The sequence below is a fragment of the Chenopodium album genome, chromosome 9 (assembly GCF_948465745.1).
Source record: "Chenopodium album chromosome 9, dcCheAlbu1.1, whole genome shotgun sequence".
NCBI classification, from domain to species: Eukaryota; Viridiplantae; Streptophyta; class Magnoliopsida; order Caryophyllales; family Amaranthaceae; genus Chenopodium; species Chenopodium album.
In genome coordinates, this window is record NC_137842.1 from 56,592,638 (window position 1) to 56,616,150 (window position 23,513).

The following is a 23,513-nucleotide window of genomic DNA, read 5'->3' on the forward strand; positions in this document are numbered from 1 at the left end:
ATTTGAGATCCAACTTGCATCCGAATATCCTTCAACAACCGAAGGATACTCACTATATCATAATCCATGGTTTTATTCAAGTACTTCAACAAACAATGAACTGTTTGCCAATGTAGCATTTTTGAATTACTAGTGAACCTACTCATTTGACCAATCGCATAAGCGATATCTGGCCTAGTACTTGTCATGGCATACAACAAAATATCCTACAACTCTAGCAAATTCCAGTTGTGAAAACTGCATTAACATTACCAGGTAATAACTTTATGCTAGGATCCATAGGTGTTGAATAAAGAAAGGTCGAACTTTTATTAACATTGTATTTCTTGAGCACTTTCTCAATATAATGAGATTGTGACAAGATCAACTTTCCTTTTTTCCTTCTTATATTCTTATGCCCAAGATGACATCCTCTTTTCCATGTCTTTCATGGAAAACAATGAACTAAGGAAAAACTTTGTCATTTCAACTTGTGACAAATCTGTTCTATCCAAAGATCTACATGTCATCTACATATAGACAAATTTTGACACTTTAACCGTTGTCATCAAATTTTCTATACACACATTTGTCTAAAATTGTTAAACATAAAACCATTTGACAACACTACCCCATCAAACTTTGATGTCATTGCTTAGGTGCCTATACAGTGATTTAAATAACTTGCAAACTTTTGCCTATTGACCTTCCACAACAAATTCTACCGATTGTCGCACATAAACCTCTTCTTACAAATCTCCATTCAAGAACACAGTCTTGACATCCATTTGATGGATCACTAGAATTTTAATTGCTGCAAATGCAATTAACCATCTAATTGTTGAGATTCTAGTTACAGGTGCATATTCCTTATGCCACTAACTGGGCCTTGAACCTTTTAACATTTCTATCAATCTTCAATTTCCTTTGAAGATCCATTTGCACCCTATTGGTTTAAACTAGGGGGTAAATTAACTAATACTCAAGTGTTGTTTCCCATGATAGATTTCATCTTATCATTTATTACTTCCTACATTCCAAAATGGAACATCCCGAGACTTCATAGCCTCTTTATATGTTAAAGAATCATTTTCCACATTAAAATGTATGGATGTTGTAATGAAACTTCATCCCTTGATCCTTCAACCAAGTACACATGAAAATCCGAGCCAAAGGTTTTTCCCTTTCCTTGCCCTCTTGCTTATCCTTAGTTGTGATGATGATGTAGATGCCTTCTCTAAATGAGTTTGGTCATCCACCTCTTGATCAATGAAACCTTGATAAAAACTTTCAGCTTTGGTATTCAGAGTTACATCCTTAAATCTAGGAATTGAAGAAAATCTATTTTAATTTCATCAAACCATGCATCCCCTGACTCAATGGTGGTGTGAACCGACCAAAGTCATTTGCTCTATTACATAGAACTATAGGATTTTCTATGTACCGCATATCCTATAAAATTGCATTCAACTCCTCTTTCAACTAACTTTTACATTTAGGTTCTGACATTTTTACAATTGCCCTACAACCCCAAACTTTGATATGACTCAAGTTTGGTTTCCTTTTGTACCATAACTCATATGGGGTAACATCCTTCCCTTTCATGGGAGCACGATTTAACACGTAACATGCCGTTAAAACGGCTTCACCCCAAAACCCATCACTTAAAACTGAATATGACAACATAGAATTAATCATTTCTTCTACTGTCCTATTCTACCTTTCCGCTACACCATTTTGTTGTGGTGTATGTACCGCGGTAGTTTCATGTACTAAACCTATAGACTGGAAATAACTTGGCTAATAACATTCACCTCCTACATTGTTTCTTAAACTTTTAAACTTTCCGTTAGTTTGCAATTCTACTATACACTTAGTAGATTTTAAATATGTCTAGGCTTCATCCTTAGAATACACTCAAATAAACATAGCAACATCTTGAAAAAACATCAATGACAATTGCTAAACACTTCATATTGCCTAAGGAAAGTGTGCTATGAAAAACACATATGGACTTAATCAAGCAATAAATTATTCTTTTCACATTGGAATTAAATGAGAAAATTAAAAGTTAAAACAAACATTAATGTCATGATAACACCAATGAAATAAAATAAATAAACAAATATGTAATAACTTAGTTGGCTTAATCCCAACATAACATGACATATTCAAACCAACAAAATAAACCAATATTTTGTCAAAACATTTATCCTTTCATCATGATGATTAAGAATAAAATTCTTCCTCCAAAACATGGACATCACGAAAGATAAATTCATCTAGCTCATTCATCATAAACCAAAATCAGTTTCATGCATAAGAATTAATACAACATATATACAAATTTGACAAACTCCTCATTGCCATCAAATTTGTTTCTTATACATACACTTATACAAATGAATTTACATAAAATAATTACACAAGACAACAGTATAGAACATAAAATAAACCAGTCTTGTAAAATAAAACAATAAATTCAAAACTTGAATAAATTAAAACATCAATAGTATATGCCATACTATCCAAACTATCGAAATGAGCATCACTTGAATTAAATCAAGACATTTGAATTACCTCAAAAATTATTCTAATTATCGTGGCCATTAGTCATTACCGCATGATTCAATGAGAGCTGCGCTACAATTGAATTTTATCATGCATAGACTAATAAAATACTTTATCAAAGCACAACTTTGCCACATCAATTATCATCAATAGTCATTAATCCATGAATAACAATTGCCATATATAATACCAAAATACATAATCAATATAACAATTAACATAATAAGTACATGTTAATACTTTCTATAAAAAGTCATCATAAAATAAAATAATAAATCATCCATGCTAAATAATCATAAAATAAAATCAAACAATGAATTAAACTATTCATCATTTCAAGCATGGAAAACAATAAAAAAAAATAGAAAATTAGAAATACTAACCAATTCACCATGGATAAAACAACAATGAATTACCGCGAATTACATCAATTTAATGGTACCGAACAAACCGATCTTCCGCTTGATCCTCTTCCTTGTGGCCTCTAAAGACTCGTCTTTTTCCTCCATTAACTTTGAGAATAAACACCACTCCAAGAGATGACACCAAAAAAGCAACTATGAACTTTTACCATCTTCGTAAAACCACTCCTTAATTTGTCCAAATTATGAAAATTGTAAGACAATTCTTACACCATGTCATCTTTGTAGAATATTATTACTTTGGATTATTGGGGAAATTGGTTTACCGGGTCACAAAAATGACACGAAATTGGACAAATTAACACTTCGAGGCCTGAACAAAATCAGTTTCCCAAAGTAATATTTCGACCCTGAATTTACACACCGGGTATCACGAAATTACTAGGAGATACAACGAAGACAATCACAACAGTGTGTAGTATCTTTGTGATCTAATGTAATCAAATTTATAATAATTATGATGATGATAGTTAAACCACAAAGTCTTATATGTGGTTGGCCACATCGTGTGGCCAGCCACTATAAGGGTTACTTTGCTAGTGTAATGAGGCTACTTAATCAGTGTTAAAGGGGTTACTTCATCACTCTTATAGAGTTACTCGATCAGTGTTACAGGGGTTACTTGATTTGTATTACTGGGGTTACTTAATCAATGTTATAGGGGTTACTTTAAGTGGTCACACGGTGTGATCGGCCGCACACAAGACAAGCTGTAATTAAATTTGCAAAATGAAATCAAGAAAAAATAATGGAACTACTTATTTTCTTCAAGTTCCTAAGAAGAAAATAATGAACCGCCCCACTTTTCTCCTTAAAAATCTTTTTTCTTCATATGTCTTTGACATATATATAGAAGCACTTTTATCAGCCAAAAGTCACAAAAACAACTGACAAATAACAAAAGCATAATGGAAGAAAACCGTCAGCCACAAACTGAATTGACTCGCGCCTGATCGGGCCACGGCATGCCCGATCGGGACAACCTGAATATTGAATTCGCGAAATTCATCATTTCCCTCGCGCCTGGTAGGGCGACGGCTGCCCGATCGGGCAGCGGAGATTAATCACAGGTCCACCCTCGCACCCGGTAGGGCGAGCACCACCCTAACCGGGCTGCTGACCGGGCAGTGAGAGGGGCTGCAATTTCAGCTTCTCTAAACTGAGAGCTGTAGTACCTTCACCATTATTCTTTTGTTCTTCCCTTTAAACCAAGTTCATGCTTCTAATATTTGTTTAAAAACAAATTACAACACCTTAACCTAAGTAATTTAATTTAAACAACAAAAATTATGTCTACCATTCTCTAAATTATTCAACACGAGGTGCTCCTCTCCCCTTTTTGCCGTTTGTTTGGTTGATTGCATGGTATGATTTCTACTTAGTTTATGATTAAGAAGTAAGAACTGAGCAATGTATCGATCTGTTGAGTGCAGGAAAATTTGGAAACACGTGAGAAAGAAAAGGAGGATGCCCCAGTTTCTCATGATGATGTGGCATTTTCGTAAATAAAACAACAACTTTATTCAACTTTTTTAACTGTGAAGCCCACAATACTGAAAAAGTTGTTGATTTATTTACGAAAATGCCACCATGAGAAACAAATTTCGTTTCTCACCAGAGAATTTCCCAAAGAAAAGCAGCACATTTGGTCATTTAGGACACCGGAAGAATCAGCTGCTAAATGGCAACAGTGGTACGGACATTTAGATGAACCAGGGTAACTACTTCCTACGAGTTGCTCTTTCTCTGAGGACACCCTCAGTTACCAGTTCATTTCAGTGATTTTACGAGAGTGCCATATCAAAGCGAAGACTCTAACCTTTTACAAGCCCAGTTTTCTATTTTTAACCAATATACGTAGTATTACAAATTTTCCGATTCAAATTAGGATTGAATTTTCTACTATTAGCAAAGCTATTGAATCAGAGGGTATTTACACCTTGTCGTGTGTTGCTGATAGTTTCATTGTCGGAGATTGTAACTTTTGCACTTTTGAACTTCTCCTTTTATATTCATTGTAGTTGTAAGGGGAAGTTAGGAAATTAAGAACAAGCTGGAATTATTAATGAAAGTGATTTATAAGAATGTTTGATGGAATTCACCTTTGTTAGGGATGACTTATCAGCTGTTAGGCGATAGCATTAAGAAATAGAACATTTTCCAGTAGAAAGTAGGGGGACATTTTTATATTAATTTTCAATCTTATTCCAAAAATGATTTTTCAATCTTATATAATAGAGTACATAGGATACACTGTACAACATACCTAATCAATTTTCCTGTTTTAATGCCATTGTATAGGCTATAAATGAAAGAATTTACTACTTTTGAGGGATAATATACACTTTACAGTATACTATTATATTCCGTGTTTATATATACTCTAGGACTATGATCCATGCTTAGCTTCAATGAACATATTGAAGAAAAACGTTTATGTAAAGTAACTTGATAATGATTTCCAAGTACTATTTGCCACTGAAGACAGCCTCAAAGAATCAGAAAGACGATCCAAGGATTGCACAGCATTAGAATCCAGAACTATCTGTCTGGTTGCTGCAAAGACTCCGATTACCATAATCAACGAGAAAACAAATGCAAGGATGAGATTTATCCAAAAAATGCAACTTCTTTTGGATGGTTTAAAGGTCATGTTGAAGAAGACGACAGGCAGGATGAAATCGAGGGGCACAAAGCCAAATGCTCCGATGAGTGCATTGACATCGCCAAAAAATGGAAGCAAGCCGGCTATGGTAGTGGCTATCATCACGGAGATGGATCTTGAGATTACTCTTGATGTCACATTGCGGAGGGAAAATGGTTTACATGTTGGATCAACAAACATTTTCTCCAGAAGTATGTTAGCTGGTTGCAAGTACACCTGTTTGAAGCAAGAAAGTAATTAGTTTAAGATGATAACGAACTAAGGCTAATAAGATCATGACTTTGTAAGAGAGATGTAATGTAGTTACCCCTGAAACAGCGGATACTTGTAGGATAATGAAGCTGATTGTGGTGATAATAAACCATTTAGGCAGCAAAACATTGCCATTTTTGTCAACGAAGTTGTCGATTAAAAAGCTGTTAGTGCCATTGCCAAAGGCCCAATACCCTGAGGCTGCAACACTGAAGAAAGTTAAGATCACTACTGTATAACAAAGACTTAGCCCCTTGAACATCTTCCCCTTCACTGGTGCTGCTATCGTTGCCTGTAAGATGTAAAATCTTTGGTTAGATAAATGTACTTACAGACATTGCAGTCGTCGTGTCTTTGTTTTAAATATAGAAGAGAAACAAACCTGAATTTCGGGGATGATTCCATTCCCAAATGATGCAGCAATCATGGTGATTGCTGTGAAAGAACCAAATATCTTGTTTTCGGTACTTCCAACTATTGAGTAGTCTTTTGGTTCAGGCGACGAAATCCCTGAAAACAAATTATAACTTATTAACTACTAGTGCTAGGATCAAATCCTCAGATTTCAGAGCAAATCCTAGTATCAAGTTGAACTATAGGATGATTATTAATGTACCTATGTAAATGGCACCAGCTGCAGCAAATGCACTGTAGGCAAGGCATAAAACTAGGGAGACTAGGTTAATGTGTCGTAACGAGTGGAACGAAGGTACTTGAGCCACCAATAGTACTGCACCTCCATACATCATCACAAACTGATAGACTTCCATTTCGCCGTTTGGCCATATCAGAGAGTAAATTGTCTGCAGAAAGGCAAAACCAATAGCATTAGTTCTCTGAACTCTGAAGTAGTAGTATACTAGTATATCATTGTTTTACAAACACGCTAAAAATAAAGTGAAGAGAACAAGGCCGTAGTAATATGGTATATGGAATAGCAATGACCTTCATGCATTGTCCACCAAGTATGATCAAGCCAACCACAGAGCCATAGCAAACAGCTAGCTGAAGCGGCCCCACGAAATATCGGCCCCATGCCTTTCCTGTTATAGTACTTGGTACATTAGATTCCATAACAAAACCTCATCATATGAAATGTCTCAGAAAATGTTGATACAGAGGAAATAAACAGAGGATTACACTAGGTTGCTCTACTTCCTTCACATACTTAAACTTTTTGTCAAATTCATAGTATATGTTCAAAGATGAAATTACGCATCCCAAAACACATTTTATATCTATCAATAATCAATAACTATATACTAAAGGCGAATAAAAAATGACACGTGGCAAAATCTGGTTTAATAATTTCCCTCCACTTTTTTTTTTTCTTTTTATTTGTCAAATTATCTTAGGCAATTTTAATACACTATAATATTTTCTTTCCTACTCAAACGCAATCTTTCCGTCCCAAATTCAATAAAACATTTTTGTAACAACTTATAGAAAATTTAAGCAAAATAATATTATTTAAAAATATATGCATAATTTTTAATATTATTAGCAGAATATCGAATTTTTTCATACTTATTATAAAAAAAAAATTATAAAAAAGTTGTTGAAATAAAAATATTTATAAATTTTGGTAAATCCGTGCATTGCACGGGGCCATAAGCTATTAATTATATAAGAGTAAAAATTATAAAAAGTTTGTGCTAAGAACAAGTCAAGATAGGAATGCTGTTATAAAAAAAAAAAAAAAAAGAAGAAATTGGATGGCCTACTTCAGTTACTTTTCAACGCAAAATATATTTTGCTAGATCCGCCACTAGTCTATATCATATTTTTCTAAATCCGCCACTAGTCTATATCATATTTTTCTAGATCCGCCCTAGTCTATATCAACCAGCCATCAATATTAAACAGATAAATTATTAATATCGAATCCACCAGATATCAGGAAATTTCAGGTGTAGAGGAGTTGGTCTTACCAAGGATATGCTCAGCAATATCTTGAAATCGAAGAAATCGGAGACCTTTAGATGCATAATGCTCCAGAACCATAGACAATAAATTGTAAGTGTAAAAAGTTACAAGAGCTCCAATAATAAGATACATCATTCCTTTGTTCCATCCAAGTAAACAAACAGCATAAGGCAAGTTTAGAAGAGGTGGAGCTACTATTGATGTTGTTAAATGGTATCCACAGTGTAACCATGTTCCTGTAACAACATGAAAAAAATGTTAATCAGAATATGGATTACATATCGACCTGTCAAAACTGACTCATATCTGATTACTCGAGAATAACTATGACTCGACAACAAAAAAGATGATAGAGTTGTAATTACCATGAGATTGCATATCATAGAGAGTAGCATCAACATCATCGATTTCTTTGTTGGGAAGAAGAGGAACCACTAAAGATTCTACTTCTTTACATGTTCTTGCTGTTGGAACACTCTCACTACCCATTTTTTTTTTACTTTTTTTTTTCTCTCAATTTTTTTCAGATGATTTTATCTTTGTTTTGATCTTTCACACTTTACTTGTAATGGGAAACCATCTTTTTTAGGCTTTGCTTTTATATGAGTTTGTAGTTATTTGGACGCAATGACAAGTAGTCATTAAGTCAACAACTAACCTATCTAGTATCTTCCTCGCACACACGCAGAAAACACGAGGGGAAATTACAATTAGATATTAAGATATAAATAAATACGAGTAATATTAAATGAAATAAACATCGATGATAAATTAAAGGCCCTACTTTGAAAGTTATCTGGATAAGACAATGAAGAAAGTCAGATTGTGTATTCTTGACCAAAAAACGAGCATAATATTTTAAAAAAAATAATACTAGGGATTGGAAAATTCATTTAATTGTTTAAGGGGAAAATCCCTGTTTCTCATGGCATGAGACATTTTCGTGAATGAATCAACTACTTTTTTATTATTATGAGGTCCACGGTTGAATAAAGTTGAATAAAATTGTTGATTTATTTACGAAAATGCCATGTAAGAAACAAAATTTGTTTCTCACCATGAGAAAATGGGGCATCCTCTTGTTTAAGAAGGCCTTTTGTAGACAGCTAATGACCTAATGACCCAATACTTTAAGCAATGTAACCTTAATATTTAAAAGTTTCAAAAATAGGGTTGTAAATGAGTCAATACCTTCGAATTGCTTGGTTAAAGTTCAATTTAAACTCACTCCATTATCACACATGAGTGATATTTTATGTATTTAATATGGAAATTTGTTCATTGTGACTTCGAACTTGTTCTCTTTACCTGAAGTAAGGAGATCTGATTTGATTTAAATTTTTATTATTTGGTCATGCCTTATACTCCCTTCATTTTTAAATACTTACTTCACTTTTTTTTTCGTCCGTTTTTAAATACTTGCTCTATTTCTTATTTGGAAAGCTTTATTAATTTCATATTCACTCTCCTTCCATTCTCTCTACTAATTTTGCTTTTTATAATTTGTTATTCTTCCACCTACCCCACTACCTCCATATTTTATTACTTTCTCCAATTTCTTCTAAAACTCCGTGGTTAGAGAAATAGAGCAAATATTTAAAAATGGAGGGAGTATGATTTATTAATTTGACTAAACTTTAACCGCATTTTTAATACTTATCTATAAAGAAAAACATCATCAAATTGGATCATGTTAAATTTCTCATAATGTACTTTTCAAATGTGTAATTTTCATAAGTTTTTAACTACGCAAGTAATAATATTTAAGAAATAGTAAATGATAATTATAATTTTTGATGTGATATGAATTTACTATGCATAACTAATAAGTATGTGAAGCAAGTTAAAGAGAACAAATCAGTCTATATTGAATTGGTATATTATAATGTTTGATATCTTTGTGTGTTGATAAAAAACTTAAAGTCATTTAGTTAATCTAAATATTAAACCGCGGTTATAATATATGTTTTTTTTGAGCTATAGTTATAGAAAATACATTGCTTGTATTTATATAAAAAATTGTGCCACAATGTTTTTTTTTTATTTAATTTTTTTCCTTTTAGATACAAGATGTCAATGGTGATCTTGTACACAATATTATAATTAATTCAAAAATGATTATTATTGGTTCTTATATAATTAAGGTTGACAATTATAGTAAGCTAAAAAGTTCATATGCAATTTTGCATGATGTTTAGTTAATGGTTGTATATATACTTGCACGTTTCATAATAATAGGTGTATATTTTTCAAAAAATTCCGCAATTATAATTTTCAATTTCCACATTGATTTTACGAACATAAAAAAACATTTTGCAACTCGCAAGCCGCTAATTGTAGGTCCGTAACATTTAATTTAATAGTGTCACATTATCATTCCACTTGATCCACTTTTAGCATAACTTTGTTGAATACTCCTTTCTTTTGGAGGGGTTGTTGGCGTTTTCGGAGTAGTTGCCTAGGACGCCAATTTGACAATCAACTTGACCTTTAAAAGTTCTCACGTACTTGGTACAAAATAATTAGGTTGGGTCCAATATTATAAGTAGCTGTCTAGTACGAAGTATTCATCATGTTTTCGAGTACACTTAGAGTTTGATATATTCAAAGGATCGAACAAGGTCATTATGAGCTTATGAGTTATCCAAAACAGTTACTCCGTACTATCTAAGAACAATAATTAAGATTTTGTAGGTCCGCCGAGTGTTTAGATAAATAGTCACCGAGACCAAGGATAAGGGCTTGTACTTTGTTATTGTAAAATGCATATGAGCTCGAGGTTTACGAATGTACATGTTAGTTTAAAGACAATTGAAGTATAACTGTAATTATCATAAAAATGAAAGTGAATGTATATAGTTTCATATAGAGTAACTTCTCTAATTCAATACTCATATGTGATTCAAAATTTTGAAATCACAAACTCTGTATATTTTTCCAATAAACATTGGATGTATAATAACAAAATAATATCTAAAGCCTATATATAGGCTAATAAAAGTTAATGAATCATTACGCAATTATCACTTTATGAATGTTTATTTTGTTTATCAACCACATAAGCTAGAATCTCTTAATAAACTAGATTGTATAAACCTAGTTGTTTTCTAGACTATCAATTTCAACTCGTTTGGTCACATGTCTCGAAGATATGTCATGTTCTCTAGGGGGTACAAAGAGGAACCACAATGTTCTCCAATAATGAATCATAATTTTTTAGCCTTTATATTTTTGTACAGTTTTGAGTGAGACGGATTCACGTAAGTCCACCATCTTCATTCTCCTTCTCCTTTCTCTCTCCTCCCGCCCATCAATGGCGGCCAGATCCTCCACCACTCTCCTCACCTCCTCTCCCGCACCTCTCTAGCGATGAAGATGATCTGAAAGATGACCAGATCTTCCACTCCACTTCTTTCTCTCTCCTCTTTTTTATTGCCTCTAAATCTGGCATGAAACTCAAAGAATTTCGTTATCGTCACCGTCTTTGTCCATCTCTTTTATCATCTTCTTCACTTCTTCTGGCAATGTTTTCGATCTTAAGGGGATTGCGAGAATTCTTTGCTGGAAACTGTATCTTCATGATAGTTGCTTGATGTACAGAGAGAATCATAATCAATCAATCCTCCAAGGGTATATGTGGAAGAATGACTGCTCAAGAACTTAATGTGGGCATATGATTTGAGATAATTGGAATAAGACTATTTTAGTCGTGAATAAGATAATTTTTATCAGGAATAAGATTATTTTAGTCATGAATAAGATAATTTAATAAGACTATTTTAGTCAGGAATAAGATAATTTTTATCAGGAATAAGACAATTAATATTATCGATTTTCACATGAATGATATGGGGGGATGAATGTGTGCATTATAAACCGGACTCACGTGAGTCCGTTCTACGCAAAACTTTCACTTTGATTTTCAATTGTTACAATGAACAGTACAACATAGGTTTACATACACACATTTAATAATTAACCTAAACCTAGAGACGGGGATATAAATGCTAACACTTAAAGTGGCCCGATGTAATTTTGTTAAATTAGGCCCTAAAATAATTTTTTTGAGGTAAAATATGTTATTAAATTCAAAAACCGAGGTCTTTTTATAGTAGGTTCACTTATGCCCCTTGTGCAATCGACCACCCTATACATGCTTAGTACCACCCCTGCCTAAACCTCAATAATAATGAAAAAAAAAAAAACTCTTTGAAAAATATTTATGTAAACAATCTAACAACTTGTATGCTCTATCGTCTAAGAAACAACATCCTCTTTCAAATCCAATTTAAAAGCTTGAAATATAAGCTTAAGCTTCACCAATTCGGTGAAATTATCATACATCAGCAAACAATTTATAAGATTTAGCATCGATAATGATTTGCCATACGGCGGCCACTGATCCAACGACCGCTAATATGGAGAAAACAACGGCAATGCTGAGATTCAACCAAAATATGAAAGTACGCTTTGAAGGCTTGAATGTAAGGTTGAATACAATGGCAGGCAGAACAAAGTCTAGAGGAAAGAAACCAAAAGCTCCAATGAATCCGTTTATGTCTCCGAAAAATGGTAGCATTGCTGATGTTATTGTTATTATGGTGACTGAGAGAGACCGCGATATCACCCTTGGGATCACATTTCGTAGAGAGAATTGACCACTTTTCGGATCTGCCAATACTCCCTCTAGTACTTCATTTGTGGGTTGCAAATATATCTGCACCAAAAAAAATTATCACGTAATTAAAACTTGCAAATATAGAAAATATGGAGATAATCCTATTATTAAAAGGTCAAATCTTGTATGTGAGGGTCTCATAATTAATAAATAATGGTGAGACAGGAGATTCTTTAGTGGTAGATAAACTTGCTTGTTACTAAGAAGTATTTGCTTTAGGGCATAACTTTAGTGTAACACTCTATTTAGGTGGGGAAGAGTGAAGTTGTTACGTACCACACCAACAGCGGCAATTTGGAGAATGACAAAGGCACTAGTCATAAAAACGAACCATTTAGGCATCAAAGGGTTTCCATGTACAACAAAGTTGCTTAATATCTGGCCTTGGTTCCCAAATGCCCAGTAACCTGTCACTGCGACGCTAAGGAATGTCGTTGAAACTATACTGTAACACATGGTTAGTCCCTTGAACATCTTCCCTTTCACTGGTGGTGCTATTGTTGCCTAACAAATTTATTAGTAAAATGTATCATATGCAATTAGTGATTTACTTATTTGATTAAATGAAGGGTTAGCCAAAAACTTAAGTTGAGAAGATATCAATTCAAATAACCTGAATTTCTGGAATAATTCCATTACCGAAAGTTGTTGCAATAACCGCTATTCCATTGAAAGCACCAATTAAGCGATCCCATGAGTTGCCTACTAGAGAATAATCTTTCTTTGGTCCTTTCGATGTATGCCCTACATGTCACAATGCAACACATACATTATATATGGTCATTACTCATTAGCAACTTTAGAATATCATGTCACAAAAAAAAAAAAAAAAAAAAAAAAAAAAAAAAAAAAAAAAAAAAAAACTTTACAAATTTAATAAATGCCATGCATGAACAAATACTAAAAATTACATCTCTTCCTAGTTTAGGACTGTGTTAGAGGACCAACTCAACCAAAAGTTTAAGCTGATGGTTGAGGCCCAGGAATATGTTTTATACTCTATCACTCCCCCTCACATAAAAGGCCCTTTGGGCTTGAAATGTGGATGCAGCACAGACCCTCTCATACCCGGCGCGAATTAATTCCACTTTTAAAGGAGGGGTGGATGAGATTCGAACCCGTAACCTTTGTGTCACGCTGGCTCTGATACCATGTTAGTGGACCAACTCAACCAAAAGCTTAAGCTTATGGTTGAGGCCCAGAAATATGTTTTATGATGGTTGAGGCCCAGGAATATGTTTTATACTCTATCAGACTGTTTGATCACAAATATTAGTATTTTAGTATCTAATTTATATTCACATGATGTGTGCTATGTAGTTCTAAATTTATACGGTAATATACATACATTATTCATTGTACAAGAATAAGTAAAGATCAAGGACATATTAGGTAATTAACGTGGCCACAACACTATCTCACATTCTCACCCCTGACTTATATAATAATGATAATATATGTAGAACATAATTTAATTGTGTTACATTTTAGATATCAGGTGAAATTAAGATTTTTGTTTGTTTGTTTGTGTTTGAGAATGACTGTGTTGTTTGTGTCATGTGCAACGGTGTACTAGCAGGCTATCAATGGTGTGAGTAGTGTTTTGCCTAGCTAGGGTTGAGAATGTTTTCCCTCATCACCGTTTAGTTTGATTAGTGTTACGTCTGACCTTACTATTGCTTTGATTTTTAATTCATTACATGAAATTTGTAGCTCTTATCGAATAGATGTGTATATAGTATACTGGAGCACCTATGAATCTGTAGTTAACATGATAATTTCATTGAATAGAATTTGTATGATAGGGCTATGGTGTGTGAGATTAAGTGGTACGAGCATGCATGCTATTTTTGAAATTGTTAGGTTCAATGTACCTTCTTGTAGATATATAATCAAGGTGCAATATAGATTTTGCGCATATAATTAAGCGTAGCTTGGACAGTACATGTGGAAAGCCATATTCACTCTCATTCCCGTAGTACCTTACATTTTTAGGTGGACATGTCACATGTTTGCTAACACGTTAATTTGACTCAATATCTCCCTGTTTCTCCCGGTGAGAAACGAAATTTGTTTCTCATGGGGGCATTTTCGTGAATAAATCAACAACTTTTTCATTATTGTGGGCTCCACAGTTGAATAAAGTTGTTACTTTAATTACGAAAATGGCATGTGAGAAACAAAATTTGTTTCTCACCATGAGAAACCGGGGCATCCTCCTTTAAATGTACTACCTCCGTTACAGATTATGTGCAACGATTTGACACAAAGTAGAGAGGGAAAATGTCTAATCGTTGCACATATCCTGTAATAGAGGTAGTATTTATCAACAAAAATTGGACAATTTTAAAATAGACAACAAAAATCAGCAATAATAGTCTCATAATACGGTACTCTCTCCGTCCCCGAAAGAACGATTCTTTTGAGTTGATTTCGCGGGTATTAATAAAGTTAAATAAAAAGAAGTAAAAATACATTAGAAAGATTACAAATTTTTGTATGTGGCTGGCCACATAGTGCGGCAAGGGTTACTTGTATGGGTGTTACTGGTTTTGGTCAGAGTTACTTGTAAGGTGTTACTGGTTTTGTCAAGGGTTACTTATAGGTGTTACTTGTATTATGGGGTTACTTGTATGGGTGCAACTGGTTTTAGTCGGGGTTACTTGTAGGGTGTTACTGGTTTTGTCGGGGTTACTTGTAGGTGTTACTTGTATTCTGAGGTTACTTGTATGGGTGTTACTGGTTTTAGTCGGGGTTGTTACTTGTAGGATGTTACTGGTTTTGTCAGGGGTTACTTGTAGGTGTTACTTGTATTATAGGGTTACTTGTATGGGTGTTACTGGTTTTGATCAGGTGTTACTGGTTTGGTATGGGATTTTGGTCTGGAATTACTTGTAGGAGTTACTCAGAATACAAGTAACACATACAAGTAACCCCACGATACAAGTAACCCATAAAAGTAACCTCATAATACAAGTAACACCCTACAGGTAACCCCAGAATACAAGTAACCCTAAAATACAAGTAACCCGTGCCGCACCATGTGGCTTGCCGCACTGAAAAACCTCTATAGAAAGATAAATTTATAAGGGGTTTACAAAAAAGTAGAGAGAGATAGTAATAAAAGTATATAGAAAAATAAAATTTTATATGGGAAAGCTAATTTTGCAAAAATATTGTTACAAATTAGTTGGTATTTTAATGCTAATGGATCATTATTTTTTAGACTAAAATTAGGGCAAATGGGTCGTTCTTTCGGGGACGGAGGGAGTACATTTTATCAGGGAAAATATATAATTCAAATAAGCGCATAAATAACGTTGCAAAAAGTAAAACTATAAGTAAGATATATGAGACGAGGGGGTACAAAATCAATCTCGTGTTTAGTTTCATCAAGATAAGAAAAGGAAACGAATGATTTACCTATATAGATGGAGCCAGCAGTAACAGCGGTACAATAACTAAGGCATAGTAGCAGAGAAATGAAATTAATGTGGCGGAGAGAGTGAAACGAGGGCATTTGAGCTAGGATTAGCATTAGTGCTCCGAATATGGTTATGAATTCATAGAGCTTCATTGTACCATTTGGATTGAACAACAAGTAGATAGCCTGAGGAATTAAGTTGCATTGTCACGAAGTTATTAGCACGTGTGACTATATAATTGCATCATACAATTTGAATGGAAAACATTGTTTGAAATAAGTTAAAATAAGGTGAGAACAGAGTCTAACCTTCATACACTGGCCACCCAAAAGACAAGCGCCAACTACTGCACCATAACAAACTACAAATTGAACTGGGGCCACTACATACTTTCCCCACCTTGGACCTGCCAATGGTAACAAATTTTGTAACTCCCATTCTCTCAAAATTGTAGCCTCATCTCAATGTCCACAAATGCTTTTGCATAGATTTAAAAACACAAATATCATTTGAAATTGGATAGAGTCACAATTCATCGACGATTATGCATAAATTCATGACTTGATTTTTTAATTAAATTTATTTATTGCATATTGTTTTCTAAAGTGAGCATGAAATATATTTCCTCCTTTTTTTTAGTTGACACTATTTGTCTTTTACACTATTCACACAACACGATTTGACTCGCTTTTGTGGTTTATAGATACGATAAAACATATTCATGTGGAATGTTATTTGAATCGTTTCAATGTATATTTTTATTAATATCCACTTTTTATAACTTTACAATGTTGATAATTAGAGATATTGATCGTTAAAAACATACATGGGTAAGCGTGATAATAGGAAAGGTGTCAACTTAAAAAAAATAGAGGAAGTAATTTATACCGGCGGTAAGGCTTATATTGTTAGAATTGAAATTGAGGTTCCATGTTTATGTCTTATTACTTGAAACACAATTATATATTGAGAGATGACATTGAATGATGGAGAATGGCGCGTGATGTGTGAGCTTTCATAAGATCACTTTTTAAGATGTAAATTGTTAGAGGACCCACTCATCCAAAAGCTTGCTTAAGCTGATGGTTGAGACCCAAAAATATGTTTTATACTCTATCACGCCCCCTCACACGAGAGCCCGTTTGAGCTAGAAGTGTGGATGCAGCATGGGCTCTCCTCTACCCAACGCTGAATATTCCACTTGAAAGTAGGGGGTGAATGAGATTCAAACTCATGACCTTTATGTGATGCTGGCTCCGATACCATGTTAGAGGACCAATTCAGCCAAAAGCTTAAGTTTTTAGTTGAGTTGGTCCTTTAACATATATATCGTATACATATGATCTTAAACCTATCTTTCATTGTTTATTGAAATGAATATATTATAAGAAGTTGATAAATTACAAATACGTATTGATTATTCAGATGAATGTAACAAATCCACACATGATTTTCTTATGTTTTGATCAGAATTATGTTTGGTCAAAATTTGTAAAATTGGAACTTATATAAATCAATGCCATGCTTCAAAGAAAAAAAAAAATCAATGCCAAAGCTTTACCCAAGTTGCTATAATCGCAACATTTTCCCGTAAAAAAAAAAAAAAAAAAAAAAAAAAGGTTGCTATAATCACTACTACTTCCTACAACCCAAAATATGAAAGCAAATCGTTAGAACATCATTTTAGTCATTGGAAAGTCTTTTGTTTTGTTTTATTTATTTATTTATTTATTTTTGCCAGTTAGTCGATGGAAGTTAAGAAAATGGAAATTTATTTTTAATGTCTTTCATGCATCTTACAAACATGATACAACATCATCATTAAGAAGTAAGATTTTATTTTTTTTATTTTTTTTTTATGGGAAAGAAGGAGAATTTCTTAATCTAATAACACTTGTTAGTATATAAATTAGAGTTATTAATGACTCTAATAACGCTTGTTAGTACAAAATTGTATTTAGATGGTATTGTTTAAGGTATTGTTTAAAACCAGCAAAGAGATCTAATGGTACAAACAAAACAGTTTCTTTTGTTGATTATTGGTATTAACGAAGAAGTATTTTGGTATCATGGTAATACAATCTAATTAAGCACAAATTAATACCAAGAAAACATTATTAATGTCATTCATGACTCTAATTATCAGAGGTAGAATATTTCTCAAAGAAGAAGTAGATTAAACGTGGTCAAGTCATTTAAAACTAAGGGTATGCTCTCCTCAACTTAATTTCAATTCAGTTCAGTTCAATTCCAATCAGTTCAGTTCAGTTCCTAATTTCCTTCTCTCATAAACAATTCATTTCAGTTCAGTTTAGTTCAGTTAAGCTCCAATCACTTCAGCTCAATTCAGTTTAGTTCAGTTCAGTTCCAATCACTTCATTTTAATTATGTTCAGTTCAGCTCAGTTTAGTAAATTAGAACAGGCCCTAAATCCTACAAGTACCGATGAGAGTTCGAGTACAACCAATCAACTAATGAATAAGTGACCAACACTTTGACCGGTTGACCAAAAGTTATTACTTATTACATCATTGATCTATAATACTGTATAATTAATTAACCTCGTAACATATATTGAAGGTCAATATGACAATATGCGATATGTGACATGTTGAAATCTTGCATTTATTATTTATACAAGTAAGGGTCTGTTCTCATAGATTGAAATTCAGTTCAGTTCAGTTCAATTCAGTTCAGTTCAGTTCAACTCCTAATTTCCTTCTCTTATAAAATATTCATTTAAGTTCAGTTCAGTTCAGTTCACTTTAGTTCAGCTGAGTTCAGTCAATGAAAACAGGCCATAATTTGTAATTTAATGTCTATTATTAAAAAAAAAAAAAAAAAGGTAATTTGTAATGTCTTTAATCATGGTTTGGCTTAAGTAGATGAATCAAAGACAAAATAAAGTAAAGGTTAATGTTCAATAAGGGTCTGTTATACGATTATTTTCAGTTCAGTTCAGTTCAGTTCAGTTCAGCTCTAATAAGTTCAGTTCAGTTCAATTCATTCCAGTTCAGCTCTAATAAGTTCAGTTCAGCTCTTAATTTCCTTCTCTTATAAAATATTCAGTTCAGTTCAGTTCAATTCAGTTCAGCTCTAATAAGTTCAGTTCAGCTCTAACAAGTTCAGTTCAGCCAATCAGAACAGACCCTAAGCCATTAGTTCAAATCAAATATCTTTTCTTTCATTTGGAATTTGTAATGCTTTTTAGGACCACTAGGGCCTGTTTTTGTTTAGCTTAATTTCAGTTTAATTCAGTTCATTTCAGTTCAGTTTAGCTTCAATCAGTTCAGTTCAATCCAATTTCTATTTTTCTTCTCTCATAAACAATTCATTTCAGCTTTATTCAGTTAAGCCCTAATCAATTCACCTCAGTTTAGTTGTTTTCAGTAAATTAGAACACACCCTAATACTCTAAGAGCAAAACCAATGCCAACTTGCCAAGTAATGTCCTTGTGCTTCCAATAGTTGCCTCTTTTATTTTTGTTTTCCATGTGTCAAATAGAACTAAGAAAAAAAAAGAAAAAAAAAAAATCAGTTTCCATGTGTTCTTTTTCCTTATCTTAGGCCTAAGCATGCCCATAATCAGGGTAAAGCTCTTTCATTCTATCTTTTGAATCCTCATCTTAATATATTCTCACATTATTCTCTCTTTTTATGCTCACGCAGAATGAGCAACTAATTGCTTTACTCTTCATTTCCCACGCAAAATAAATGAATTAGATGAGAATACTCCATATAACAATAAAACATACCTAGTATATCATGCGCCATATCCCGGAAACGGAGATGACGACGACCCAATTGAGCATTGTGTTCAAGTACCAAAGATAGCAAATTATACGAGTAAAACGTGACCAATGCTCCTAAAATCAGGCATATAATGCCTCCAGCCCATCCAAGAAATCTAAACGCATATGGTAAACTCAGTAATTGTGGTGCTACGATTGATGTTGTTAAATGGTATCCACAATGCACCCATGACCCTGTCATTAAAATTTAATCACAAAAGCTAGCGTCAATAACTCATACAACACGTAAATCATATACACGGATTATAATTTTTTTGATGCAAATGAGGGTAAGAAAACCATACAGAGAACAAAGAAACTTAAATAATAAGCCGAGGTAGTGTAGCCACCCCTATGACATAATGACATTACAAATTATAATAAATTATGATGATAGTACTCGTAATACAATAGTATTTATAGTCGTCTTTATTTTGTTGAAATGAACTTTATTTAGATACATTTAGCGTGTTATATATTTATTTTGTACTAACTGTGTTTTTAAGAGTGATTTCATATGCTGTTAATAGAAAAATTGATTTCCTTGCGTAGTTTTGCTACCTTATTTTTAGAATAGCTTTCTTTGTGTTTAATAATTAAGTCCATATTCTGTTTCAAAAAAAAAAAAAAAAAAAAGTCCATATTCCTTATTTACTTACTGCTAGCAGTCTTGTATAATTAATTTTTCTCAACTAATGTTTTATTATTAAAATACGGGTTTGGGCTACATTTGCACCGCAAAGAGTCCACTCCACATGACCGAATAAGATTTCATCTAAAACCATATGACAATGAGAAGAGTAGTCTCGCTCTTAGCCTTATAAAATATTTTATTGATGTGAATAACTTATGTGTTGTTTGTGAAGATTGTACTTCAACAATTTAGCTATGCACTCAAGTTATACTAATATCCCTCACCCCCATTTATAATTTGCATTGTGCATGTGATTTATTGAATACAATATAATAAAATTAAGATGGTATGCTATTAAATGGTTATTTAACAAAAAAAATTAAAATTATGATGGTAGTATTTCACTAACTTGTCCCTACTGTTAGACAATATTATCTCCGTTTCTTTTTAGTTGACACGTATTCTTTTTTAGGAAGTTTTTTTTAGTTGACACGTTTCCTTTTGGAGTAACTTTTTTACCTTGCATTTACAAGCTAGCCTACTTGCTTTTTCATTCTCTCTTACTCTCTCTCCTCTTCTTAATATATGTGCCTAAATCAAACGCGTCAGCTAAATAGTAACGGAGGAAGTAATTATGTAAATAATATTGTTCATGTATAGCCTATTTTATGTAACTATGTGAACTAGGTTAATCTCGTACCCTATATATATTGTTAATAGTAATACGTGCATCTAAGGGAAAATTCTATCATTTTACATAGTATATTATCAAGAACTAGCGTGATACAAAGGTCATGTGTTCAAATCTCATCCACCCCTCTTTTTAAAGTGGAATATTAAAACGCTGGGTATGTTAGAGCTCATGCTACATCCACACTTTAACATGTAAAGGACATGATAGAGTATATAAACCGATCATGACTTTTATGCTATGTTTGGATAACAAATTAGAAGGGAAATGGAAGGGAGGGAAATAGGAGGAAGGGAAAGGAAGGGAAAGTGGAGGAAATATGAGCTCCATTTTCCCTCCAAATCTCTCCAATTTTGAAGGGATGGTCTTTATTAAAGGAGGAGGGAAAATGGATCCCTCCCTCCCCCTCCCCTTCCCTCCCCCAACATATTATCCAAACAAGGAACTTTGTCTCCCTCCCTTTCCCTTCCCTTCCTTTCCTTCCATTTTTTGTTATCTAAACATAGCCTTAATCATCAACTTAAGCTTTTGCTTGAGTTGGTCTGTTAACACCTAATTTTCCTTTTAACGAACCTATAAAGAAATTACATACCAAAAATAATAGATTAAGATATCTATAGAATCCGATCGATTTGATAACAATCTTGTTATTATTATTTCCTTCATTATTATATTTACATACGAGTAGTATTTTGCAAATTTTACACAAACAGCGAAACATGCCCAAGACAGACATTTAGTAATTGGAAGAATAAAAACCAAGTTGTCCTATATATACACTTTCTCGATCCCTTACAACAATAATTAGGAGAGGATTGTAACTTAACCACTTAAAACTTATTTCTAAATTCAAATGAGTTCAAAAGGTAAATTGGGTGAAATACTATTTTTTTTTTCGTTTTCTGAAAACTTTTTATTTAGTTTCGTTCATTTTTTTTTTCTGTCTAATTTTTTTTTTTAAATTACCATTACCTTTACTCATTCCTAACCTTTATTAAATTTAAATATAATTTTTTAGGCCCAACTGTATGAAATAAATATTTTTCTCTCTATCTCTCTCCTCTTTAAAGCAAAAATTCCTACATGACTGGTCTCCATTTTAATTTTTAAGTTAATTTGTGTAGTTACGTAACTTATGTTGACGGCAAAGAATTCAGGAAAATAGAGAGAGTAAAAGATGTCTCTATTTTTTTTCCCAGTGTCAATATTTGTGTCAACTTTTAAATATTTGACCATTAATTCCGTCTAATTTAAACATAGTAAGATATCATATATAGTCATGTGAGATTTTGTTGAATTCATTTCATTGTATATTTTTTGTTACGGAGTAATATCAGTTTTTTTTGTAAATTTACGTGTATAAAATTAAAAATGTATGCATCTTAAAGATCGTGTAAACATAAATATAGCGAAAAGAATAGAGATAGATGGAGTAAATAGGTGTTCTACTATGATTTGAAAATCAAAAGTACATTTTTTTTTTTTTATCTCATCTTAGATATGTGCAATGAGGTGTGTATAAGAAATAATAACTCATAAGTGACTGTGCTACAACTAATTATTGTAGTTATTATTGCACCAAAATATATAATTGTAGTTATTATAAAAGAAAAAAAAATCATGATTCGCCAATAAATATTGTTGATAGATTGATAAGAGAAATCGAATTGAACATACCTTTAGATTGGAGAACAAATAGTGCACCAGCATCAAGCTCCTCATTTTTGGCTTGTGTAGATTCTAGTACCGGAGGTTGGACAATATATGTCCTCATTCTCTCTATTTTATTTACTCTTATTCAGTCTCTCTTCTTGAACAAATGAAATAAGATAGGCCAATGTACACTTATATAGAGCAAGCACTAATTTATCATGGAGATAAATAATTTATGCAAATGTAGTGTTATTATTATGACTATAACAACAAATTCACTCAATCAATATGATATCTTTGTAATTAAATCAATAAGTGTGAGCCCATTACTAATAAAAGTTATTGACTTATTATTGAAGCTCATACCTAAATTGCATTTTTTATTTATCGTTTTTATAAATTTGAATTTTCTCAAATTATATATAATACTCCGTATATATTTTTATGTACTCCGTATATCAAAAAATGTACTCCGTATATGACTATACTTATGTAGTACGTCAAATAAGCCTTCTTCTCATGCCCAAAAAACAACAAAGAGAGGAAAATAAATAAATAAATAAATAAAATAAAATCAGCCTTCTAGTTTGGATTATGACCGAATAAAACAGAATCATATGTGCTACTACAATTATCTTGTTAAAGAAAGGTTACCAAAAATAATATTATAAAGGTGTCATCAATTATATTAGTGATATTCTCGTGCAAGCATAATCTGTTTGAGAAATGTTACCAAAAATAAAATTAAAAAGGTGTCATCAATTATATAAGTGATATTCTCGTGCAAGTTGTATGAAAAATTAGACGAAACAGAATGAGGTTATCT

At 32.7% G+C, this 23,513-nt stretch overlaps 2 protein-coding genes across 2 annotated transcripts; both read right to left on the reverse strand.

The window, feature by feature from the left end:
• Positions 1-5,189: 5,189 nt before the first annotated feature.
• Positions 5,190-8,483, reverse strand: LOC145559924 (GABA transporter 1-like). Its single transcript, XM_081621201.1, has 7 exons — positions 8,181-8,483; positions 7,821-8,051; positions 6,835-6,932; positions 6,506-6,692; positions 6,272-6,399; positions 5,945-6,181; positions 5,190-5,853 (listed from the first exon to the last, which is right to left on the reverse strand). The coding sequence occupies exons 1-7, from the start codon at positions 8,302-8,304 to the stop codon at positions 5,407-5,409; spliced, it is 1,452 nt and encodes a 483-aa protein (XP_081477327.1). The 5' UTR covers positions 8,305-8,483; the 3' UTR covers positions 5,190-5,406.
• A 3,576-nt stretch (positions 8,484-12,059) lies between these two features.
• LOC145559925 (GABA transporter 1-like) lies at positions 12,060-19,911 on the reverse strand. The gene is made up of 6 exons (XM_081621202.1): positions 19,674-19,911; positions 16,227-16,324; positions 15,917-16,103; positions 13,107-13,237; positions 12,770-12,997; positions 12,060-12,532 (listed from the first exon to the last, which is right to left on the reverse strand). The coding sequence occupies exons 1-6, from the start codon at positions 19,909-19,911 to the stop codon at positions 12,152-12,154; spliced, it is 1,263 nt and encodes a 420-aa protein (XP_081477328.1). The 3' UTR covers positions 12,060-12,151.
• Positions 19,912-23,513: the final 3,602 nt, after the last annotated feature.

Excerpts from the sequence above, each read along its gene's own strand:
- LOC145559924 (XM_081621201.1), bottom strand. The coding sequence starts at position 8,304 with ATGGGTAGTGAGAGTGTTCCAACAGCAAGAACATGTAAAGAAGTAGAA. Across the intron at positions 8,052-8,180 it reads CTATGATATGCAATCTCATG|GAACATGGTTACACTGTGGA; the intron begins GTAATTACAACT and ends ATGTTGTTACAG. Across the intron at positions 6,182-6,271 it reads GAATCATCCCCGAAATTCAG|GCAACGATAGCAGCACCAGT; the intron begins GTTTGTTTCTCT and ends TACATCTTACAG.
- LOC145559925 (XM_081621202.1), bottom strand. The coding sequence starts at position 19,911 with ATGACAGGGTCATGGGTGCATTGTGGATACCATTTAACAACATCAATC. Across the intron at positions 16,104-16,226 it reads TGGGTGGCCAGTGTATGAAG|GCTATCTACTTGTTGTTCAA; the intron begins GTTAGACTCTGT and ends TTAATTCCTCAG. Across the intron at positions 13,238-15,916 it reads TGCTGGCTCCATCTATATAG|GGCATACATCGAAAGGACCA; the intron begins GTAAATCATTCG and ends TGTGACATGTAG.